At 42.5% G+C, this 19,132-nt stretch overlaps 1 protein-coding gene across 3 annotated transcripts in view; it reads left to right on the top strand.

Moving 5' to 3' along the window:
* The window catches only part of DOCK1 (dedicator of cytokinesis 1), a 281,505-nt gene that overhangs the window by 188,927 nt on the left and 73,446 nt on the right, over positions 1-19,132 (top strand). For all 3 annotated transcript variants that reach the window (XM_048057478.2, XM_048057474.2, XM_048057471.2), the window contains 3 exons: positions 10,020-10,098; positions 10,710-10,810; positions 14,015-14,073. In XM_048057478.2, coding sequence (XP_047913435.1) covers positions 10,020-10,098; positions 10,710-10,810; positions 14,015-14,073 — 239 coding nt within the window. The remainder of the gene's footprint in view (positions 1-10,019; positions 10,099-10,709; positions 10,811-14,014; positions 14,074-19,132) is intronic.

The raw sequence follows: 19,132 nt of genomic DNA, 5'->3' as shown, positions 1-19,132 counted from the left end.
GGGAAAAACTCCCAGCACTGGGGCTGGTATAGATTTTTTCTCGCTTTGTTCCTGTCACCCATCTGAGCCCATAAAATAATTACAGGCTACTCACAAAGAAGCTGCTCAGCTTCAGTGCCATTGGCATTATAAATTATATGTCTAGAGATAGACAAAATATGCAGTTCAGGCCAGAGGAGAGCATAAAAGGAGCATAAATGGCGCATAAATGTTATGCGAGCCTTTTGCCCAACTATATTTTGACCCAGTCCAGGAAAATCATCCCCGTGGCACTGGTTTTGGGACGTGGTTGGCCGTCTGTCCTGTCCTTGCAAGGCTCGGAGCCACACAGCCCCGATCCTCACACCCCTTGCGCCAGGGGATTCACAGTGCTCCGCTCTGCTTGCAGTCAGGAACTTTCCAAATTAGGGTCATTTCCAAACCCAAAGTGCTGTATTTTGGACAAAGTGAATAGACCTGCCTTAGTACTGGGGGCACGCTTATCTCTCTGGGTCAAACCAAACTTTTATATGGCTCGGCTGTCGTGGAGATGAAGACTCAACATACTGCAGCCGCTCCTTGCAGTCATTACGCAGACTTACGAACTCATCTGTCAGAAATAAAAGTTCAGCCTTACGGTGTACTAAGAAAGGGTTTCCAAGGTACTATATATATTTCAAAAGCCAGATAGTTTCCTGTAGGTTTAAAAATATCTTACCCATATATAGCGTATTTTTGTATCTTGAAGAGCTTCCTCAGATTAACAGTGAAAAAGAAAATAAAGTATTGCATGAAAGAAGTGGTAAAGGAGCAGATTTCATGCTGGAGGATCTAGCTGGAAGACTCCTGCAGCCAGGGCATTAAAATAATTACCAGTGTCCCATTTGAAGGCCATATTATTGTCCTATTAGTAGGTCTTCTCTAGCGAGCGGGCGATGCTTTAGTGGTACTTTGTAGCTTCGGTCTCCATCCTTGGTGTGGAGGCAGGGAAGAGTCTTTAGTAGAAAACAGGTACCTCTGGCTGTACTCTTAGGGGTACAGCCGTACTCAGTGGCACGTATAGCCACAACTATATTTCACAACTTAGTCCAATTTGACAATTTCAGCAGAAACTTTCTCATTGATGCACTTGGCCATTTTTTTCTTCTTTTTTTTTTGTGACCCTAATTGCATTTGCCTCGGAGGTGTTGACTTTACCAGGCAGCAACTACTTGCCAGCTGTAAAATTGCAGGGAGGAGTTTGGGGAGGGCTGGCGTGGCACAGGGAGGGCCAGGTCCTCCGGAGCCCTGAACACGTCCGAAGACCTCGCGCTTCAGCCACGTTGCAGCAGAGCACGTTGCTTCCCTGCGGAAGCGCCTGCTCACGGCATCCGAACTGCCCCTCTGCTGCCCTGGAGCTCTCCTCGTGTGTGGCACGCGTGTTAGGGGAGCGAACAAAAATGGGTTTGATTGTTCCTTTCCACTGCCGTTTGTTATAAGATGGTTCGTTTTTATCTGCGGCATTATTTAGCCCTTCTAAACTGGAGAAAGCACGTGCCTCGTAAGGATGAAATGAAGGCTGAAGGCAGTCAGAGGCAATCAGCGTCTCTGGGCTTCCCCAAAATAAGGGATGTACCAGAACAGAAAAAATGTTACGTATGAGAGGAACCTTGTGGGGCTGCTCGGGACTGATCACCCGGGGCAGCTAATTGCAGCAAGGCTCAGCTCCGATGTGAACCCTGGGCAGGAAGCGAAAACCCTTTCCTTACTGACCTGGGAGTAAGTAGTCGCCATGTAAAATTAAAAATTAAGAAAATAAATCCCCTAACAACCACCACCGACAAAGCCAGCAGCCAGATGGATGCTCCAGAGTAGCTGTCCTCTCCCCCTGCCAGCCACGTGCACCCTCCCGTTGTGTTTGCCTTTGGGTAAAGGTTTTTCTCTCGTCCTTCTCTCTGCCTCTGCCTGCACCTTGCCTCCGCAAGATCCTTCCCACTGGAGCCCTGCCCCTCCCTTAAATTTGCAGCAGCACTGTTGGCCGTAACTGCCCCTTTTTACTATTAACCCTGACTTCTGTATCCCCCGTGACGGTTTCTGTGCATGACCTGGTGCCTGCGGGCAGACTGACGCCTCCCGCGTGAGCCCCAAATCTGCTGAGCACCGCCGGTGGGACGGGCCCTGGTGGGCGCTGTGCTGAAGGTATCGAAGGATCGTATCAAAGCTTCCATTCCAGTCGTGTCTCCTTGCTACAGCAGCAGCAGACAGGAGCCTGCAAGAGAAATTAGAAGAATAGCAAACCACTGATCTTGTCCAGAGGTTAATAGCTGGGCTACGCGAGCAGTAGGCTGCTCGGGATGCGAGCGCTGTTCCCGTCTCGCTTCGCTCCTTCTTCGCATACCCCGCTGCCTTCCCGAAATGTTTTGTGTCGCAGCAAAATTTGGGAGCAACGCTTTGGATCAAACGCAGGCTTACCTAAAGCTCCGGGAAGGTGTTTTTTTTTTTTCCCCCATACGTTTCTGGCATCAGTGATCCCTTCACGAGGCTGCCAGCAACCTAAGTGTCCTTGGAATAGCAAAGCAGAGCAGGCACTGCAGGCACATCGTTCCCATCTCTTACAAGAAGATTGTGTTTTAACCACGTGGGGCGGGGAGGAAGGAGGTCCTGATTTTGTGAAAGTTGGCTCTCTTGGTCGTGATTCTTGGTAGTTAGACTAGAAAAGTAAAGGTAAGGCGTAGGCCTAAAAGCTAAATTCTTTTTACCTTCAATGCAAGATTTTTGCCATCAGGCACCATGATTAACTTTACATTTAGGATGCTGTACGAAGCAAAAAGGCCTTTCCAGCAAACTGAGTGGGGCACACCTGTTTTATGACCCCAGCAGCACTGATGTGGTGCTGAACTCACCTTTGCACACCTTGGTCTGCAGATTCCTTTCTTTTTCCTCATTTCTATTCTCTGATGGACTTTGATAAAGTAATTAAATATCCACAGGAAAAAAAAATAGGATTGTTTTCCAAGCTGTATTAGATTTATTTAGCCAGCTGCAATTGTCTAAACAATTGATTGCACGATTGATGAAAATGTCAAAGAATTTGAAATGTAGCAAATCAATTCTATTGATTTATCCATGATTACCCAAAGTAGCCTTAATCTGTATTCAAGGTACCTGTAGGAATGCCTAAGTAACAAAGGACAGTGCTGTCAGCAGGAAATGAGAGAGGTTCCCTTGTTGCAAACCGTGAGACACCGTCATGTATTTGAAATTTTTTTTCCAAATTCATGGGACATTCACCCTTTGCAGGAAAATTTACCCAGTGTCCTTTCTCACACTTCACATGAGTGTATTCCCTTTTTAAAATTATTTCTCTTTCCAGACCAAATTCTTCTTTAAAAAAAAAAAACAACAACAATGTGATAGGGAAAAAAATAATCTGTGGGTTTATTGATTTTACCCCTGCAAAACCTAGCCGAATCCTGGCCGGCAGCCTGGGCAAGTGCCTGGGACCCCTCGCAGCTCCCCTCTGTGGTTGCACAGCTGCTTGGAAGTGATGCTTTCAGCAGATAAACTCGGCCAGGGCAGGTTGTGAGAAGTGTTCCGTAGCAAAGACTTTTTGCCTTTTATTGGGCAGTGCATTAAAATGAAAACTGCTTGTTTAATGGCTAAGGCGACTGCAGATTTCTTCTAGCAGGACTGCAACAAATTACCTTTCTTTTAAACTATAAGATCTATTGCAATTTTGCCAGGTATCGTAATAAAATAGTCATTTTGGATTCAGTAAGTCATCTTTCTTTAGAATATTAACTTTTGGGAAGAGGAGCGCTGATGCTGTCTGCTCGCAGTGGACGCTGGCTTCCCGGTATTGTAGCCTTAGCTAAAAACTCTTAAATTAAATTGTCTTGTAGCATTTCCATTAGAAAACACCATTTCTGAGCTTTTATTACTCCGTCATAAAAATCCCTAGGAGGTGAGATTTAGTACATGAGGTTATACCTGTGGCTGGAGTTAAATCTTAGAATTTCAGGAGACAACCTTTACTGGTGCTTTTGGGAAAGAAGCCTTGAGTTCCTTCTTTCCTGCACTCCTCCAGGAATCACACCCTGCCCTTCAGAGCGGGGACTGAGAAATGAGGATGGTGAGGGTGGTCGGGCCCTGGCAGAGGTTGTCCAGAGAGGTCCTGTAGTCCCCAAGCTCGGAAATAGATATCCAAATAGACTGGGCACGGCACGGAGCAACCTGCTCCGCTTGGCCAGGGGCCTTCAGGGGCACCTTCAGGTGACACACATCTGGCTGGGCGTTGCCTTGGTGCTCTTCGATTTTAGCGTTGGCACAGGCCTGGGGCACACTGAGGAACAGAGAGGTGCTGGTCGTGGGCTCCTTTTGGTTCAGAGGTGTGGGACGTCCTGGTGTGGCCGCACGGCCCCGTCTTCGTCTTCACGATGGGTTTCTGCTACCTCTGCTCGTGCCCATCCTCACGCTAAGGATGCTTTTCTTGCTGGAAGTCCCGTCATTTCAGCAGGTATTTGAGGTGGACTGTGTTCTCGGCGCAGATCCATCACGCTTCTGGGTAGGCAAAGTACGCCTACAAGGATATTTGAATAGAATTTAAATTCAAACTTTATTTTGAATTATTTCTGTTAACATTTCTCGTTTGATTGTCCGGTGCTGTAGCACTTTTGCCTGTCTATTCCGACAGGGTTGTTTTGCAAAAATTGATCTTAACGTGTGAGATAACTGTAGTGAAAAGGTGGTTTGTAAAAAAAAAAAAAAAAAAAAATACATCGTGAGTGTTACACGGTGTCTACCGTTGGTAGTCAGACCACAAATTCGTCCTTCAGAATTTTGCGACTTGCAGTTATTTTTCATCCGTCTGCCCCCATTGTTTTAGAGGACACGCAGCACTGAATATAAATTAGGGAAGAGGTGTCAGTGATTATAGATAATATGCTAAAACTGTTTCTGAAATATTTATTAGAAAATAGGTTAATAAAGCGACACGGTGCACCTGTGCTGGTGTGAAGTAGACATTATGAGAAGATTATGCTAATGTAAGTATTTAGTAGCAAGTCTTCTTTGGGATTACTCTGGGCTATTATCATAGTCAGCCCAGGAATTGTAATTCAAAAGAAAGCAAATGATCAAGGTTTGTGTTTCTTTTTTTTTTTTTTTCCCCTCCACATTTTGACTGCTCTTTAGCCTGATGAATTAGAAAGAATATAGTGCGAGGAATCTTTTTAACATGCTGTTAAAAAAAAAAAGTAAGAGAGAAGTAGGCTGGCCAGAGGAACTGTTATATACAGAAGTGTAAAATAAAAGGAATTTTGGAAGCCTTGATGGGGCCTGGGCAGTTGTTAAGTTTGGGGGTGTGAAAAAGGATGAAGAGTAATACCAGCACAAGAAAAGAAAGAGAATTTGGAGAGGGAGAAGATTGGCGGGAGACGCAAGGAGGTCAGATACCTCCATGCTGACATTTTTCAATGATTTTGACTCATATCTACGTAATACGTACCTTCATATTATGTATTTTCTTTGTTCCAGGGTCACAGTCATTGGAGTATCACATACTGTATGTGATGCTAAGGAAAAAGTGCTTGTAGGGGTATATTAAAGCACAAGTTTTAACTCACACGTGAGTGAAAAGTTGTTTAAAACTTAACTGTGCTTTGCAACTGAGAAGCTGAAAACTAAGGTGAAGGTATTTGAAGTGATTGCTCTTTAAAAGAAGACATTGCTATTCATGCCTTAGTGAGCATTTGCTCAGGTTTGGATTTTGCACTGGGATTTCAAGGTCTAGGTCTGTTGTTTCATAGGCAGTCTGACAAGATAAGAGTAGTCTGCCTCATATATGCACAGTAAATTTGTCTCCCAGAGCAGCAGAAGCTCAAGCATGCAAAGCATGATGATGTGCAGGGAGGCTGATCGGCTGTAATAAAGCATTCATTATCCCTCCATCTAAATTAACTGAAATGACATCATAATAGTGCCTTTTACAACCTCACTCAAATTCCCTCTCTTTTATTGAATTACCAGCTAAACCTAAATTATTTTAAGCTGTATCTATACATTCTTGTTTAGATAGTTATTCTGTCATTAGGGAATCCATCCATTCTTTTGCTCACTGGTACTTTCCTTCTGCTTTTTGGATGTTCCCTTAAGGAGGAGTACCGGGGAGCACACTTGCAGCTTGCACTCTTTCCATGTTTTCGTGTCCTAAGTATTTTGTGCTTATAGTGTAAACCTGAGCCCCTGGATGCTAGATCTAATCAGATGATGTACAAAACAGGACGTGCTGTAAGATGTTTCTACTTTTGGAATATCTCTGTAGGTTCGTTCTCAAAAAAAACCAACCTTTTTCAGAGGTAGCTGATCTATGCATGTGTTAGGGATGCGCTCGGTGTGCCGCAGCACTGTGTGAAGTGGAAAGAAAATGGGGCATAAAACATCTTTAAACAGGAGTGAACAAGCAAATCAGGGCACTTGATTAATTATAAGAGAAGGAGAAGGAAAAACTGACTGTACCTGAGAAAGCAGGCGAAGAGGTGTTTGGCACCGTGACTGCTGTTACACTTCTAAATTGAGTCCCTTTGTACCTTCCTCATTTATTATTACCCCTGCAAGTCTAGATTTGATTAATAGGAACAACCTCCTGGCCTCAGTGAGGTTGTATATGGGAAGAAGGGCCTCTCTACAAAGGTAAAATTACAGAATCAAAGCATAAATGTCGGCATTATTTGGGGGAGCAATCTCCAAGAGTGCATCCACACACCAGCTAACCACCTGTGAGACCTCTGGATGTGATTAATAATCTATAACAGTAAAAATACACGGTAGTTGCAGTTGAGGTTGTGTTTACGGCTTGAACCAGCAGCATACGAATGGATTTATTGACTCTGGATTGAGGGCCATAAACGAGGAGAAACTGTTGAAGAAATGAGGACTGACCTGTCCTTCTGCCCAAGGCAGGGCGAGGTGAGTGATCCCCAGCCGTGTCTCAGACGGTTGCTTCATCTGTTTACTTCTGTTTTGGTTTTAAGGAAACAAAAAAGCAATGTCTTTAGAACAGCAAGTTCCCAGGATACTTTTGAGGTGCTTTATGCCATCAGTGATATGTTCTTTGCCTATTTCTCCTGTCTGCTCCTCTTCTCTGTACTGCTCCTCTAACATATTTAGGAGAATTTCTGCTCTCAGTGGCCAGTCCGTAGCATCCCACGGTATTTCCTATTTTGTTTGGGAACTGTTTGTTCCTGTCTCAGACACCCCTTTTCCTTTTACAGCTAGGCCGAGCAGTCCGCAGCGCGGTGGCACGGTGGTGTTCAGTGGTTTTGGTGCCACCATTCGCTAACACGCTTTTCAGTCTTCCACCGTGTGCCGGTGCAGATGATTATTCCTCCTGGTTTATAAAGAACTGATAAGGCGTCAATTTCCTTCTTTTAATTGGGTTGATAAAGTCTTTTGTCCAACAAATCTTGTCCAGTATGTTAGCAGTGGGTTTCCTTACTCTTTGTGACATTCTGAGCAGTGTAACAGGGTACATTGGGGTCGGTCCTAGGCTCTCAGCTTCTCTCTCACTCAAGGTTTTAACTTCTGTGGCTCTTCCTGACATGGATAACTTCTTTCGTTAATCAAGACTGAAGTTCAAGAAAAACACTTCTCTTTATGCACGTGCAACTAGGCGCTGATCTTCGTTATTAATTACACCAAGGAAAGGTATGCCACTGCAGACTGAAGATCTCCATCGAACACAGGAGGTGTTTTGATGACTCCTCTGCTGGCCCAGCCATGTCCAAGTACACCTTTCATCCTTATAGGATGAATTTCATCCTTGAATAATTAAAAAATGAACACTTAAATCTCTGCATCTCTTTTTTTGGATGCTCTGCTGAAGGAATTTGGGAGGAACACCTACCCTCCTAAAGCAGTCCAACCACGGGTAGCCCATGGGCTAAAGGGGATGGGGGTGTTTGCTGGCAAGTAGAGTTTTACAGGTGTGTCGTGGTTTAGTCCTTCTGTTGCAAGGTACAGTAGATTCTGCACTATTTGTTGTTTATTTGTAGGCACTGGAATTAATATAGGGGAAAAATGAGAGCTACAATTTAAAGTAAAATAATGGTATATAAAGTAATGAGATTGTTCCAAAGCTTAATTAGATGGAGCAGATTGAATACATTACAGTGATGTCTTGAGGCAACATAATTAAATTGTAGGCATAATCCTCCCTGTATTGGAGCTGATTTTATCTTCGTAAGGCAAGGAGCATTAGATAGCCCTTCCTGCTGTGGTAAATCACTGATCCTTCCGGGAAGCCTTGCGGATCTCCTGGTATCGTCAGGCTTTCTCAAAACAAAACAAAACAGGACATAAGTCTACATACCAAATTGTTGATATTCTGATTACATGGATAACTTTAGATTCAATCTTAGTATACGCTACAGCTCAGTAATTGAATCATAGATCTAAAATCCGTCTGCAGTGGGTTATTGTGTATGCTGAAGTCATCGCATTTATAAAATACTTCAATGAAGTTTCCAGATATATCCCCTGACAAAGTTACTGGTGAATAATGCACGGAGCGCTGTTCCTGAAAGGCATCTCTGCATGCGCTGGGCACAAGTGTAAGGATGCGAATGAGATCTTTAGCTATAAAAAGTGCTATTGTGAAATGTATGTATGTGTATAGAGAGAGGTATTTTTTCATATGTGTATATATAGATAAATGTACCTACACGTGTGGGCTTTTTTCTTTTATATATGCTATTCTATTTTACATATTTTACATATTCTTCAATCTTTTACATTTTCTTTTGCGCTTTTTTATCTACTTATTTTTTCTTTTCATTTTTGGATACTTTCCTTCTCCTCCAGTGGAACTACTGTGGGGGTATCCAACTTTATAGTAGAGATGCATCCCAGCGATGTCAAAAGTCGTGCCTTATGTAATTTACTTGGTATATGTGAATAATCTGTCATACCATGCTGATGTCTGTGTGTTGTCTAGAGGTTTTACTTCACCTGAGCTAACAAACATTTAGCTTAATGGTCTTTTTTTTTTCCAGGAAAGGTCAGTAGGTATCTTAAGTTCAATAAAAGATCTAACTGTTTCTAATGTTTTAAAAAAATCTGATTTTTTTTGTCAGCCCATAGAAAGATCAACTGTTATTTGTATCCAGTAGTGCAAATCTCTTCTTAAAGATTGCTATTGGGGGGGGAGAAAAAGTTGTACATTTTATGAGTGGTCTTTATCATTACTGGTACTTTCAGGAGACGTAAATCTGTATCACAGACAGTTTGCTCAAAAGACGAGCTCGTTTGGCATTAGCTGGCAGTTTCATACCATAAATTTAGAGTCTTCAGGAGGAATCTAATGTTTATTTTGAGAATGGAGATTAGGATACCAGAGAATAATATGTTTACTTTTCAGCACCATGAATATGTAGTGACCTACTTATGCTATACCATTTGGTTTTATTTTTAAAGCTTGTCAAGTCAGCTTCTATTGCAATTTAACAAGCAACCTTTTCAGAGAAGCAATAAACTGTACTAGGGAGTAAATTAGCGTTTTAGAAGTAGAACATTGAACAATATTTTGAAGGCTGTCTTTCAAGAGCATTTTTATATGTTTTTGTTCAATAAGTAAAATAGCGTCTGCCTCATATTTGTTTAAAAACACGTTTTGCTTCACCTGCAAGTTAAAATCCAGCCAATTTCAGCTCCAGGTTAGCTACAACATGAAGATACTGCAGCTTTAAAAAACGAATAGACTTTTTTCTAATAAACTGAATTTTTAATGATCTCCTGATTATCATGAGATATTTTAAAGACAAGTGATTTTATCCCAAGCATTCCTTGTTTCTTTACTCTGCATATGCTAATTTGCTTGATTAATTTTGAGAACATCTGCATATAATTCCGTATGCTTACCAGTGGTGAGATCACACTGCTTTTCAAGTAACAGCTACAAATTTCACTTTCCAGACAGACTCAGATTTTTGTCTAATTGGGATGCCAAACGTACAAAGGTGCAACCGAAGAGTGTGTAATTATGTAATTTTCTCCTGATCTTTCAGAGTCTTCCTGCGAGCAATTAATCAGTATGCAGATATGCTAAACAAAAAATTTCTTGATCAAGCCAACTTTGAGTTACAGGTAAGAAAAGAAACACCAAACAATGTCTCAGGCGGCAGTCTTAATATTGTAAGAAGTTTCTGTCCCAAACTCGTACTTCTGTTGTATGTGCGTATGTCCCCGTGAACCCTGGAAGCCCACTTAAGGCATTTCAGGTTCAGCACGTATTCCTGATCCTTTTGTCATGTGGGTCTCATCCTACAACAAGACCAAGTCTTACTGAGAGCACCGCAGAAAACTCCTCCTTTCCTTCAGGAACAGCAAAAAGGGGCATCCTCCCCTGTCTAAAGCAGTTGCTTTAGTAGAGTTGTTGAGTCAAATGTGCAGCCTAAGTCTGGGTCCTTTTTCTCCCACCACCACCCAGATTTATGTACTCATATTTGATTTTACTTGAATCATCAACACATAATCATTCGGGATTTGTAGGTGGGAAATGTTTCCTGGAAACACAAACACAAAGAGAAGATGTACCAAGAATATATCAAGAAACAATGCCTGTGTGGTGTGTGTTATTTTCACCTAGAAATCTGTATGTGAATAACTTAGATTCTTCTAGGATGCTTTGTAGATACGCAGAAAAAGCATTTCAGAGAATTAATGATGTCTGTTCTTGTCTTTCTGGGGCCTTTCAGCTTTGGAACAACTACTTCCACCTAGCTGTTGCTTTTCTCACGCAAGAGTCTTTACAACTGGAGAATTTTTCAAGTGCTAAGAGAGCAAAAATACTTAACAAGTAAGTCCTATTCGTCATCTAAATCATGGACAAGAACTTGAGGTCTATTAACATAATTTTAGTTTAATTTCTTAGCTAAATCCATTCAAATTGAGATGCAATCACCGTATAATGAAAGGTTGGTTTTAAAAACATGAATCAAGTATTGCATGTGTTTCTACCCTTGAATCAAGATCTAAATTACATGATTCATTACTGATGAAGACAGTATTTTATACTGCAGGATATTCATAAAGTCAAGACTTTTCAGAAGTATTAACATATTATAAAACTGCATTTTTAAATCACTTTAGCTTTGTGATTATTCTAATCTCATTTTACGTGCACTCTTTATTGCTTAATCCCTGACGGCCTTTTAGAGTGAATTTTCGTAACTACAGACAGTTTCCCCGTGATATCCCTGAAGAATGGGTTTGTATAACTGCAGCCTTGTATGCTTTCTTGGTTAAAAGGGATTACATTGCCTACCTCTGACCGGGGAGCTTGAACTATCTGATTTCCATTCAGAATCCCACAGCAAATGAAACCTGTCAAAAGAGAAAAGACCCGAGCATGAATATTTTAATGTATGCATTTTTCCTACATTTCATTGGGCTTCCAGTTTAGAGGACCCTGTTCTTAACTAGACAGCGAGCACGGAAAAAAGCCAGTAAAATGTTTTCAGACCGTATGTGTGGATTCTGTTTCTGTGCCATTAATATTTGTGAAGAATGCCTGCAAAAGCAGTTTGTTTCCATGTTTAATCAGGTTACCACAGTTAATGCACAAAAATGGACAGTTTCAAAGCTATGATTCCCAGAGCAAGCCCGGCTCAGCCTGCTTATACGTAAAATACATATTATAGATCTGTGTAGAGAGAGAGGGTGTATTTTGTATTACTTCACTTTCTAAATGGAAGCCTTTTTGTGTGTTATTATGATAAGAGATACTGCAGTGAGAATGGGAAGAGTTTATCACTGCTGCAGTGAAATGTGATTTAAAAGGTTTTTTGCTTTAGCTGGCAGCCCTGTGTGGGTTGCAGTCTTTGACCAGAAAATTCAGGGCTGTGTCTGCGTTGTTTTTTTTCCCCAACAGCAAAGTTTTGCCCTTCGAACTCGTCCACTCCATCGCGAGCTTTGAGGTGCTTTCTTCGGAAGCTGTGCTTTCGCTGGGTGTTAAAACAGAATTTTTCAGCACCGTGTGATCCAGCACACATACATATGACTCATGGGGCTTCCTTGATGAAACAGGAATATTTACAAGTTCAGTGGAGAAGTGATGTCAAACAGAGCTCAGGGTTTTGCACTTGTGATATAAATATAAATAACATTGTAGTTACAGTTTTGCAAAGGGAAATCAAAATGCTTTTGTACAGCAAGGTAAATCTCATTTCATTAGTTACAATTTATGAACAGTGCTTTTGCTCAAAATGGGATCAGTGATACGAACTCTTTTATAATTAAGTGTATAAAGGAGGCTTACAAACCTCAAAGTGCTTCAATCACAGTCAGTTGGAAAGCAGAGGGATCAAAACCGTGGCTGCTCACAGTCCTGCATCTCTTTCCCACCCGGTGCTTTCTGCCTGATGTTTGTGTGAACCTCCACGAGCATTTTAGTCCCAACCAGACCCCTGATCTGGGCAAAAACCAGCGGGGCTGTGGCTGGACTGGAAATGCCTGTGAAATACACACGTGGGCTGATGTTCCTCTTTGTGAGGATGAGATGGATCCTTGGATGGAAATTTTCTCCAAGTGATTTTTGTATTAAATGGGGCAGTATATCTCAATGAAGGATTTCAAGAAATAAACAGGCATTACTCACTGCCAATGTAAGTAAATACATTAAGTCATTTGAAGTGGTTACTTAATGAAGTTTGCTAAATTGTAAATCTCTATTTATAATGTTTTCACAAGTTATTATTTTCAGTTAAATCATGTTCTGGGGACAAAAACCAAGACAGTAAATTCTTCAGATGCAATAAATGTATGGGTTGGAAGCACTAACTTTTATTGCTCTGTGAAACCACTATTAATTCTGTGCCAAAGAGATATAAATAATAACTTAGCTCAATATCACCTTAAAAAAAACTCCGTTTTAAGTATATATCTCAATATGTTAAATATTTAATAATTAAAATCTAATTATTGTAATTTGTAGGTTTTGCTAAACATTGCATTTGAATGTTAGATAATAACAGACTTTTAATGATAGAGAGAAATATCTTTAATCCTTACTAATGACAGGGCATCTCACTGTATTCCCAGAAATCCCACAAGTTGCCAGATACTACTCTTTTGCTCATCCCGTTATTTAATTAATGGTCTTCAACATACAGATAGTCTGGATAGCAAACAGTTTGTTGGAGCTCGTTACACAGAATCATAGGAAGGTTGATGGTCCTGATCCAGTCATTAGTGAAGTCAGTAAGACGTTTCCCATTCATTAAGCTTTCCTGTCATTAACGTGGCGAGGGAGCAGAGCATTAAAACACGTGGGTGGCGGGGTGCTGGTGGCACCGGTGTCCCCGCAGAGCAGGATGTGGGTTGAGCAGCAAGGGGAAGGAGCAGTCTCCAGCTCCGCGTTGGCATGGGAAGTGCTGAGCCCTCTTGCTTTGCTCTGGCCCCACAGGACAGAAATCCCCTCAGTCTGCAGCACAGAAACATTTTCTTTGTGATTCTGCACATCAGCGTACGAGATGTCACAAGGTGCTTCTGGTTTTATTTTCTAGGCCAACGCGATGCTAAGAGTGTGTGTAAAAATAAAATAGGGCCTTAGGCCGTGAAGCTCTCTGTCATGCTTCCTCCAGCCATCACTGTTAGGAAAATTGCAAATGCTCGCAATTAATCTCTGTAACCGCCCACGTGTCCCAAAGGACAGTTAGGTAATCAGAAAATGTAGCGAAGAGAGGTTTGCACAGGTGAATGTTTTGTGTTCCCTCTTTAGTAAGTGGAAATCTGGCGCAGGCGTTGAAATTTTGAGGTCTTCCGAAGGAGAGCTAGGGACACGAGGGGAGGGAGCAAGCTGCTGCTGCGTGGCTGCGTCTTGGGGTGTCCTCAACAAGTCGGCCTCCCCCCTTTCACCTGTTTGAATTCTGCGAGGTTCAGCATTTACAGGCGCGTTGCTGAGCTGGGTGAGGGAGGGGACGTAGAGTTACTGATATCATTTGAATTCGGAGAATGTTGGTCAGATTTAAAAAGAAAAATATGTTTTTGTTTTCTTTTTAAGATACGGCGATATGAGAAGGCAGATTGGTTTTGAAATCAGGGACATGTGGTATAACCTGGGTAAGTAACGCGAACGCCTGTTGCTTAATGTTTTCACCCAGTGTTTGTATAAACCAAGGTACAGATGAAACAAGCCTGCTTTCTCTTGAGATAACGCTAGGCTTCCAAAAGGCATTTAGGAAGCAGGTGATTTAAGAAATAAAGCCTCCTCTGCACACTTATTTTGCCGTCTGGGAAGATACATAACTAGTCAATGTTTGCATATCTTAGGTTTTTTTCATGGTATTCAACCTCACAGTAAATAAAAAGAAGCGGTTGCAGTGATATCTGTTGAATGGCTTTTACTCTCATTTTTTCTCTATAAATACGCACACACAGAAATATGTACGGATGTGTGCACAGACACATACACGTAGATAAAGTCACTGGAACTAGAGCAAAATGAGTGTGTCCGAGGGATATCAGTAGCCTGGAAATTCAGCTTAAAGTCTGATTTTCGGTCTTGTTTGGCTATATCAGAATGACTTAGGGAGATCAGCAAAGAATGGGAACTTGGACATCCCTGGAGTTGGTGGGTAAATTAGGCGTATCTGCCTGTCTCAACTTTGCATCTATTCTGTGGGTATAATTTAGCTATACAGGGATTGAATTTCACGAGCAACTGAGTATTTACTGCGACCTGAGTGTACCCATCTGTCAGATTTCATTTTCCTGAGCTTAACAGTGGAGACACTTCAGCTGTGTTTGAGTATTATCAAAAGTTCCTTAAATTATCAGAAATAAATGTGTTTGCCCTTTCACTTATATCTCTAGCTGAACTGTTGTTGCTGAAACTTGAAAAAAAAAATCAGCATATATAAAAGAAGGGAATGCAAGGGCTCATAATTATTTGATATCGCAGAGTTTGCATCCACTCTGCTGGAATGATGAAAAAAGCCTTCCAAGAGCAGCTGAAATCACTTTTTATTAGAAGCATCTTTTGTGACTTAAGTGCCTGGAGACCAGATTAAAGCATAATGCACACCTGATATGGGACTTGACAGACAGATAATGATACCAGGACCGTGACTGATGCTGGGTCAGCCAGCTCAGGACTCTGGCAGCTTCTTTGTCAGTTATTAGCCAAATCCTTCACTGCTCTGTGCTTACAGTCATGTATTCATCTGTTATTTTTCCTCATTTCTCTAGCGTCTTTGGATTCTTCAACCTTGTCTGCTTTTCCTGGCATTTAGCAGACTGAAAGTAGGGATGTTTGCGTACATAGCTATATATCTGGCTATTGTTACATGAGGTTATTTTACTCAACCTGGGGGCTATAGAGTGTGTAATGCTTTTTACTACTGTTGCTGATGTTGGCTGCTGTAGGACAGGTTATTTAGTAGCTTCTGGGTTCAGTATTTCTCCATTAACAGGGAGATGCTAATCATTTCCAGCAGCATTTTGTGAATTGATTGGCAGCGGGTGGGGGGTGCAAGTTTTCTTCAATATTTCTGTCCAGAAAGCCTTTGTATTTTTGATAGAGTTTTAGACGTATTTTTGGTTTCTCCATTATAAACTGATTTTACCTGTGTAGATGGCTCCCTGACCTCTTCTATCTCTAATGTCTGTGATTCCCTGAGTGCCTGGGATCATTAATTCTGAAATTGCATATGTTGAGGGAGTTGGTAAATTGCTGCTCTTCCCAACAAAAGCTGCAGGAGAAAGGTAAATCGGAGCCAGGACCCCAATCCAACAAGGCCTTCGTACGTTTCATAATGAGAAGCTTTCTTTTTCTCAGCTTCTTTGTAATACAGATAGTCAATGCTGATCATGTTTAACTTCTGGCTCTTCACCAATCTCATGTATGTCACAGCATCAATTAAGAAATAATACTGACTTACCACTGCAGGGGAATTGATTGTAGTGTGCTTGACACTTTTATCTTAGGAGTTTCACTACATTAGTCAAATTATTAATGTATATGTTCAGAAACAAAATCAAAAGTGAAAACCTATAATTCTTGCATATGCTTGAGCGTATAATTTTTTATGACTCTCTGTCATTGTGCATAAGATAGGATAAAGACAAATAACTTTGACTTTTGATTTATGTATTAAAGGGCATGGATAAGCCTCAAATTCTCATTTTAGCTCATCATTTTTTGTTCACAAATGCCGTGGTTAACATATAACACTTACGGAGTTAAAACTTCCCCATTGGGAATAAGACAGTCCAGTAGCTGTGATGCACGTTTAAGAGTATAATTTATTTTCTGAAATCAAATAGTAAAATGTAAACTGTAAAGGTTATCCTTGCCTGTGTATTTCTGATGCAGTGTTGGCTGCAATATTCCAGCCTTCCTACTATAGTTAATACAAAAGAGCATATATAGTGGAGTACAACAATAGGTAAGTGTGTGCACGCACACTTTAAATACCTGTAATTTACGAATAAGGTTTTTGTTTTCAACAGGGAACCATGTATAAGAGATCCAGCTTGACAGGTTCTCTACTTAAATCCTCGTTGTAGCTGTGCTGTCTGATACCTTGCTAGATTTGATCATGAAGGCTTTAAATTTGAGTGCTCTGATGCAGAAGCAATGAGGACGGCTTTGGGGAGCATAGTCCCAGTGTGTAGAGCCCCTGCTGCGTTGGCTTTCTGAAAGCACTGCAAGGCTTTCATTTTCTTGTGTGCACCAAAAACAGTGTATATTAGTCTTGGTAGGCTTTTTTCCTTCCGTATCACAACCTCAACTTTAAAATAATACATTATTTGAGTCACTGTTTTGTTAGCACTGGGGCACCTTAGACCTGGGTGAGACAGTAAGTGTCACAGAAACCTAAGGAAAGCTGTGGCATCTGTCTTGGTAAATGTAGGGAATCAAACAGCGTGCAGTTCAGCATATACAAAACAGAGTTGGATGCTAGGGTATGGGTACCATTTTTCAATGGTTAGTGGTTTCAACAGTGAAGTGTTGAAGAATCTACATACATATATATATATATATTTATCTCCTCATGATAAAGTTGATCGAGGAAAGAGAGATCAGAAAGCATTGCTCTTATTGAACCAGCTAGAAGAAGATGGAGGAGTAAAATTCGTGACGAAGAAGTGAAATTGTTGCTGGTGCTGTCATGCAGCGAGCTGGTCACCAGCCCAGCGGTCCCTCCGAGGACTTGACGTCGGAAAAGGTGTCTTGACAGAGACGTTAATGTCATTGGAAGGAAGGCTAGGGTTAAAAATAGCCCTGAACTTTGAGCATTATATAGATAGGAGTCATTACAAATAACATTCTCTGTATTTGTTATGCGTGTTCAGAGCCGGCCTAAGTCAGAGGTGAGGTTGATGACAAATTTTTCAGTGTTTTTTGTGGCCCAAAAGTGAATTAGGAGAACCTGGGAAATGAAAATCACACAGGTTATCAGATAAAGCACCTGGATTTTAATTCAAGTTCGCCGCTGTTGTGTGAGCGGTCTCTAGCATATCTCATGGCAAGGCAGAAGTCACTATGAGGAGGAGTTTTTACATATCCAAAAAAATACAGTTTTTGAATGTGGTTTTTAAAGCAGATGCACAATTTGGTTTTCAGAAGAGAGGCCTCAGTTTTCTCCCAGACTTGTCACATATTAAATCTCTGCGTGGGAGTTCCTACGCTCCTGGGGGAAAAAAAGGAGAATTCATTGTTCGGTTGTTTATCAGCAAGTGCTGCGTGTGACAGGCAGCTGCAGTGCATGTTCCCGGGCACCAGAGCAGGATCATTGCCTTTGGTTGTCGCTCTGATGCTTTGTCTTGTGGCACAGCGTTGCACAGGGTAACATCATCCTAGCACGTACATGCGTGTGCCATCACATTGCTGCTGTATGCCGTGGTATAAGACGGGTGCCGGTTGGGCTCCAACCCTCTCCCACTTCACCCAGTTGGTGGATGAACACTTTGTTTGCATTACTCCTCATGTCCAAAGCCGGCAGGTGCCACCCGCAGCAGCACATCGCTTCCCGTGGTTCCCTGTGCAGCTGATCTGAGGGAGCTCGGGGGGGCAGCCACATCCCCGCAGGCGCAGGGGTGGGTTTCATGTAGCAGGTGAGGGATTTGATGCAGTGCACTGTGATTTTAATGCTTTCTGATAATCACACAATCACAGAATGGTTGAGGTTGGAAGGAACCTCTGGAGATTACCTGGTCCAACCCCCCTGCCAAGCAGGGTCACCCCAAGCACATTGCACAGGATCACATCCAGGCAGGTTTTGAATATCTCCAGAGAAGGAGACTCCTCAGTTTGGATATTTATACACGTTAATAAGATCCCCTCTCAGTCTTCTCTTCTCCAGGCTACAGAGGCCCAGCTCTCTCAGCCTCTCCTCATATGCCCGATGCTCCAGTCCCCTCATCATCTTAGTAGCCTTCCTCTAGACTCTGCCCAGTAGCTCCATGTCCTCTTGTGCTGGGGAGCCCGGACCTGGACACAGTGCTCCAGGTGTGGCCTCACCGGGGTTGTGCAGGATGAGAGGATCACCTCCCTCGACCTGCTGGCAACACTTTTCTGAATGTACCCCAGGATCCTGTTGGCCTTCTTGGCCACAAGGGCCCTCGGTCAGCCTGCTGGCCACCAGGACCCCCAGGTCCCTCTCCACAGGACTGCTTCCCAGCAGGTCAGCCCCTACCCGTACCGGTGCACGGGGTTATTCTGCCCTAGGTGCAGGACCCTGCGTTTGCCTTTGTAGAACTTCATGAGGTTCCTCACTGCCCAATGCTCCAGGCCCCTCTGAACGGCACCACAGCCCTCTGGTGTATCAGCCGCTTTCTTCTAGTTCTCACGTGCCCCTATTTCCCCCCCAGGTCCTCCCAGATTTTCTATTTGGCAAAGCCCAGTGCTCGCTGATGTAAAAGCTCCGCTTGGTTGTTCCGCAGAATGCACAAGCAGCCTGCGAGTGGCAGAAAGGCCGGGAGCGCACAGCCCGTGCCACAGACCTGCGGCCACCTGCTGCAGGCCCGGCCCTGTGTGTTTGCAAAAAACCTCGTGCAAGATCTCCATTTTTCACGTCTAAGTTTCCAGAGATGTTAGGTACTCTTCTGAGGGGATCCCTGCGCTCGAAGCGATGAAAAACCCATCGCAGCCCACGGAGAACCTTATGACATTGAA

This window comes from Anser cygnoides, chromosome 7 (genome assembly GCF_040182565.1).
Source record: "Anser cygnoides isolate HZ-2024a breed goose chromosome 7, Taihu_goose_T2T_genome, whole genome shotgun sequence".
In the NCBI taxonomy this organism is placed as follows: domain Eukaryota; kingdom Metazoa; phylum Chordata; class Aves; order Anseriformes; family Anatidae; genus Anser; species Anser cygnoides.
Note: the sequence above shows the minus strand (reverse complement) of the source record. Positions and strands in the feature narration are given on the sequence as shown.